General features: G+C 35.1%; 2 protein-coding genes across 2 annotated transcripts; both read left to right on the top strand.

The window, feature by feature from the left end:
• The first annotated feature begins 1,410 nt into the window (after nucleotides 1–1,410).
• On the top strand, nucleotides 1,411–2,061 carry LOC142163121 (uncharacterized). The gene has a single exon (XM_075220375.1). It carries the CDS (start codon nucleotides 1,411–1,413, stop codon nucleotides 2,059–2,061), a length of 651 nt encoding a protein of 216 aa, XP_075076476.1.
• A 440-nt stretch (nucleotides 2,062–2,501) lies between these two features.
• Nucleotides 2,502–2,966, top strand: LOC107784483 (uncharacterized). Its single transcript, XM_016605622.2, has one exon. The coding sequence runs from the start codon at nucleotides 2,502–2,504 to the stop codon at nucleotides 2,964–2,966; it is 465 nt and encodes a 154-aa protein (XP_016461108.2).
• Nucleotides 2,967–5,869: the final 2,903 nt, after the last annotated feature.

Genomic DNA, 5,869 nt, shown 5'->3' on the forward strand with positions numbered 1-5,869 from the left:
TATTATCTTCTTTTACTTTTCTCCCCTTTTTCTATTTTCTCTTATTTACTAATTAGAAGAGAAAAAGGAGAAAAAGAATCCTTGGTAGGCTTTCAAAAGACACCAAACGAAAATACTAAAACAGAATCCTTCTCGGCTTCTCCAGTTCTCCTTGTAGGTTTCGCAGGCTACATAATGAATAATAAGTTTTCTTGACCTCTCCATCTCAAAATTAAAACACAGGGAACAAGGTAATAAGATTTGGTATTTTAATTTAAGGTAGTTAGCTAGAGATTTTGAGTATAAATGGCGATATTTTATCGAAGATATTGGGTTTTACAAATTACAATTCTTATTACCTATGATTTGTAAAATAGATTCAGTAATTTATTTTATTTTATGAATACACCCACTGATTGTAATTATTTTGTGGCAAATAAACAATAGTTATGTGAACTTGTCAAAAAGTGAAAAATTAATTTAGCTCTATTCTGACTTAATTTCAAAACTGTTTTTTTGGGATAAATGTCGGTTATTAGTATCAGTTTGTATGATTGATGAATTTATCCTCATTGGCTCATTGCTTCAAAATTTTGTAAGTTTTCATCTTATCTTCCGAAAGAATAAATATTTCTGATATTTTTAGTTATAAAGAAGTGTGATCAATTTTCCAGTGCAATATGGTTAAATATGTTGTTATTGCTTTGTTATTTGTATTGTTATAGAGGGGCATGAGTTCCCTAATAGGACTTAGTTGAATTATTTGAATTGAATTTTAGGTAAAACTGAATAAAATTGAATCTTATTCTGTAGGAATATTTCATCAATCTTTGTGAATCGAGATGGATAGGTTTGTCACAAGAACAAATGTTGGGCAACCAAGTTCTAGTTCTACTAATCCATCTATTGCTTCATCCATAGCTCCAGAAATTCAGAGGGACACATTTCTTTCTGATCTTGATTTAGAATCTCTCAACGCTGATCCGGGAGAGAGAAAGCCTATTACAGACTACATCTCTAATATACGTGATGAAGTTAGAAGACATTATATTCAAAAAAAAGCCTTGCATCCTGTGAATAATGATTTTCCCAAAACTAAGTTTGAGAAGATAATGCATCAATTTTGTCCTGGTTGGTTTAAGGGTCAACATTCTAAGTGATTGGAATACAAAATATAAAAAGATGTTGCATATTATTTGTGCTGCTATTTGTTCAAAATGAACATGAAAGTCATGGAAATACGGGAGATGCTTTTATAAAAAATGGCTTTAAAGCTTGGAACAAGGCTATTGAAAGATTTAAAGCTCATGTTGGAGAAGTAAATATCATCTACAACAAATGTTTCAACAGGATGCTTCATTTAATGAATCAATCACAATCAATTCGCACATCTTTTAACAAACAATCCGAGAAAGAAAAAAGTGAGTCTCGATGTCGTTTGAGTGCTTCAATCGATGTGGCAAGATTTCTTTTGAGACTAGGTTTCCATTTCCTAGGCATGATGAGAGTCAATCTTCTACAAATAGAGGTATCTTTCTTGAGCTTTTGCAATGGTATGTAGATATTGATCGAGATATTGGAAGCATTATATTAGAAAATGCTCCAAGAAATAAAATGATGAGTTCTCCAAGTATTCAAAAAGATATTGTTGATGCTTGTGCTAAGGAAACAATCACAGCTATCATTGAAGACTTGGATGAGGATTTTTTCGGGATACTAGTTGATGAATCAAAAGACATATCACACAAAGAGCAAATGACACTTGTTTTGAGATATGTTAACAAAGAAGGCAAAGTCATAGAGAGAATTGTTGGTATTGCTCATGTTAGTAATACATCAACTATGTTATTGAAAAAGGCAATATGCTCTTTTCTCTTTGATCACTCATTAAGTCCAACGCAAATACGTGGGCAAGGTTATGATGGGGCTAGTAACATGCAGGGAGAGCTAAATGGTGTTAAGACTTTGATTTTAAATGAGTCTCCATTAGCATATTGCATTAACTGTTTTGCTCACCAATTGCAATTAACACTTGTGGATCTTTCAAAGAAGCATTCAGATGTAGATAACTTTTTTGTGTAGTTATTAATGCCTTAAATATTGTTGGATCATCTTTTAAGCGCAGGGATTTGCTTCGAGAACATCAAGCTGAAAAGTTAGAGGAGTTGCTCAAATCAGGTGAAGTGTATACTAGACGAGGGTTAAATCAAGAATGTGGGCTTCAACGACCAGGTGATACTCATTGGGGTTCTCATTATAAAACGTTGGATAACCTTATTATCCTATTTCTCTCGATTATTCATGTGCTTAAATTTACTGCACGTGAGTGTCCAAACTATGCCGGCAAAATTATTGCTAAATGTCTTATGGGTAAGATTAAGGAATTTGATTTTTCTTTTATGTTGCACTTGATGTTAAAAGTTTTAACAATGACAAATGAGTTGAACTGTGCATTATAAAGGATGGATCAAGATATTGTCAATGCTATGTGACTCCTTGCTCTTACAAAGCAACGATTACAAATGATGAGGAATAGTGAATTTGGATCTTTAGTGGAACATGTCTCTTCTTTATGTGATAAACATGATATAATGATTCCAAAGGTGGACGCTCGCTACTTTCTTGGTAAGTCAAAGCGTAGAGCTCTTGATGTTACATATTCTCATTATTTGCATGTTGACATTTTTTATGCTGTTATAGATTTACATTTTCAAGAGCTTAACCGTTGCTTTGATGCTGTGAGTATTGACTTACTCCTTGGTATGGATAGCTTAAATCCAGCTAATTCATTTGGTAATTTTGATAAGAACATGATAATGAGGTTGGCTGAATATTATCTGAATGAGTTTGATAGCAGCAAGCTTCGAGATCTCAGTTGTCAGCTCGATAGTTTTATAGTTTATGCCCGTAGTGTTGACAAGAGGTTCTTTGGCATGAAGAGAATTAGTGATCTTGCTAAAGTGTTGGTTAAATCCGATCTGCTTTAAACTTGGCCACATGTTTATTTACTTATCAAGTTGACTCTCGTTCTTCTTGTTGCTACAGCTTCTGTGGAACGAGCTTTCACATCCATGAACTACATCAAAAGTGAACTTCGTAACGACATCGGCGATGAACTTTTAAATAGTTTTTTAGTTTTCTATGTAGAGCATAAGATATTTGCAAGTGTCAACAATGATGATATTATTCTTCGTTTTCAACATATAAAAAGTCATCGAGCACAGTTATGAGTTATGACTAGATGTCCCTCTTTTGTAATGATAACATTATTATCGTGACTCGTGGCTGGAAGTCATTTTTGGTAATGACAATAGTAATCGTATTTTTCTCATTAGTTTTTTCATCGTCCATTCGAATAATTTGCTCTTATGTTATGTGATTGTAGCACCTTTAGTAAAAGAAAGTGAGTACCCACTGATGTCGCCCAAACTCACACCGCAATTAGGTAGTGAGGCGGTTGAAACAATAATAAAACCCAAAGCGAGTTGGGGTCGATTCCTCAGGGAGTTAGAAATGGGATTAGGTGTATACCTGGTGTAATTGGATAATGTGCCTGAATTTGCACTTCCACATTCTTGTTTGATATTTCTATTTCTACTTTATACTATTGATTGCAAATAATAAACTAGAAGACAATGTTTTTGATTTCGGTTGTTTTTCAAATGATAAAGGATCTAGGGTCGTGACTTCCACCTAGGTGGTTACCTAATGGGTAGTAAACTCTAGGGCAAGTTTAATTAGTAGGGGTTGTAATATAGCAATCACACACAATTACCCACTCTATACCTCTCAGTAGTTTGAGTGGTTTTGCCCAATTTGGCTTTCTCAAGTCCAAATGGGTATTGCACAAATCAAGTGATATATGCTCAAGTCAGATCTTACTATCTCTAGGTTTGAACCTTTAATTGAGGCTATAAATTTCTTGAGTTCACCCTAATTCCTTGTTAGCCAAGTTTTCCTAGACTTAGTCTCTCTTTATCAAGTAGAGACTAAGTCAAATAGGCATGAATCAATATTTGCAATCATTAATTCTAGAATTCAAGCATGAACAAGGCTAAATATCACTAACCAAATCACAAATAAGCCCTAAATTAAATACCCATTAAGTACCCACATTAGGGTTGGGCCACAACCCTAGCTAAAGATTTAGCTACTCATAAAAATAAAGAAATACAAGAAGAAATTAAGATAAAATGCATAATAATTGATTAGACAAAGAAAATCTAATGTTTAGAAGTTAATCTAGTAAAAATTTACTCAAAGAAGTAAAGAAAATGACTCAGGTGCACTTCTGCAAACTAAACTTAACCTAAAAATGATAAAAAAATTCTATTTATACTAAGCTGAAAATATCTGACAAAAGTTATCGTGCGATCAGCACAATACGAAGGTTGTGCGACCGCATAATTCTGGTGCGATCTGCACAATGAGCTACTGCGGCCGCACAATTATCGTGCGGTCCGCATTCTTGGGAACTTGGGGTCTTCTGCGGTCCGCAAAAAAATGGGTGCGGCCGCACTTCTGATTATGCGGCCGCACAAAAGTGATGAGGTCCACACTCTTTTACTTTCCAGATCCTTGATTCTTCAATCCTGCGGTCCGTATTATAATGAATGCGGCCGCACTTGACCTCCTACAGCCGCACAATATCGGTGCGGTTCACATGCTTTTAGCTGGCCCAAAACACTACTCTCTGAATCTCCCCTCTGCGGTCGTACTAGAATTGTGCGGTCCGCACTGCTGGCCCTTTTGCCCTGTTTTGGTTCTTGTTCACTTTTGACTTCTTTGGCTCATTTCCCAATATTCATGTAAGCAAGCATAATTCATTAGTTTTCGGGAATACCTTTAAGCATTTTAAAGCTAAAATACAAGTAAAAGAGAACAAATAAGCAGTCAAAATCCCTACTTATCAACTCTCTCAAACTTAAGCTTTTGCTTGTCCTCAAACAATTAGGGCAATTTCCACCTCTACTAGAAAAGGGATATTTCAGCTGGCCTAATGTGAATCAATCACACATCAATTAGGACCAATAATTACCCACAATACATATGAATTATCAACAACACAATGATATGACCTTTTGAGTATCATACTTCTACTGTGACACTAGAGCATCAAGAGTTGACTCTATTCATCAAGGAAGCTCGCTCTTTCACGTAGGTCATTGTGGATCCCAAACTCCTCCTCCTATACTCTCCATTAGCAAATCTCGCTTTAGAATGCAACACTCGAAGCAAGAATTGTGAAAAGTTCGCTCATCTCTCTCAAAAGAACTTCACAAGTCTAGCTTTAAGTACCATAAGCTTGCCCCTATTGTAAATCACCACTAATATAAGCTCACTCAACTTGAAATTATGTAGGGCTTTTGCAGGATGTAATGAAGGCTTTTGGACCAAGGTAAGACTTGTTGGAATCTAATGGTTTCATATTTTCTTAAGCACTCCATTTTCTCATTTTGGCTCATACTTCTTGACTCTTTGAGTCATTTTCTTCTTCCTCGTGGGAGCTAGAGAGACGTAACGTCACTCTTTTTTGACCGTGACATTCATTTTTCTCCTTTTCTATTTACTCCATGCCTTTCATCATTGCTTTCTTTAAGTCCCTTCAACTTTCTACCTTATTCACTTTCTTTTTGAAATTTTTCTTTTTTGTTCTTTCTTTCTTTTCTTTGCTTTCCCTTTTCTTCATTTCTTTCTCTTCTTTGTACCTTTTATCACTTCAAACTCCTCGTCTCTCCCCCAAAATTATATTTTTGTCAATTGTTTCTCAAGAATGCCAAGGAAAGATTGGGTGCCAAGAGAGGGTCAATACAAAACAGATAAAGGCTTGTAACGTGATTATTAAAAGAAAAAAGGGCTTAGGCTCGAAAGGGGTTGACTTAGGATATTA

The sequence above is a fragment of the Nicotiana tabacum genome, chromosome 8 (genome assembly GCF_000715075.1).
Source record: "Nicotiana tabacum cultivar K326 chromosome 8, ASM71507v2, whole genome shotgun sequence".
NCBI classification, from domain to species: Eukaryota; Viridiplantae; Streptophyta; class Magnoliopsida; order Solanales; family Solanaceae; genus Nicotiana; species Nicotiana tabacum.

Coding starts and splice junctions, on each gene's coding strand:
- LOC142163121 (XM_075220375.1), top strand. CDS start 1,411: ATGTCGTTTGAGTGCTTCAATCGATGTGGCAAGATTTCTTTTGAGACT.
- LOC107784483 (XM_016605622.2), top strand. CDS start 2,502: ATGATGAGGAATAGTGAATTTGGATCTTTAGTGGAACATGTCTCTTCT.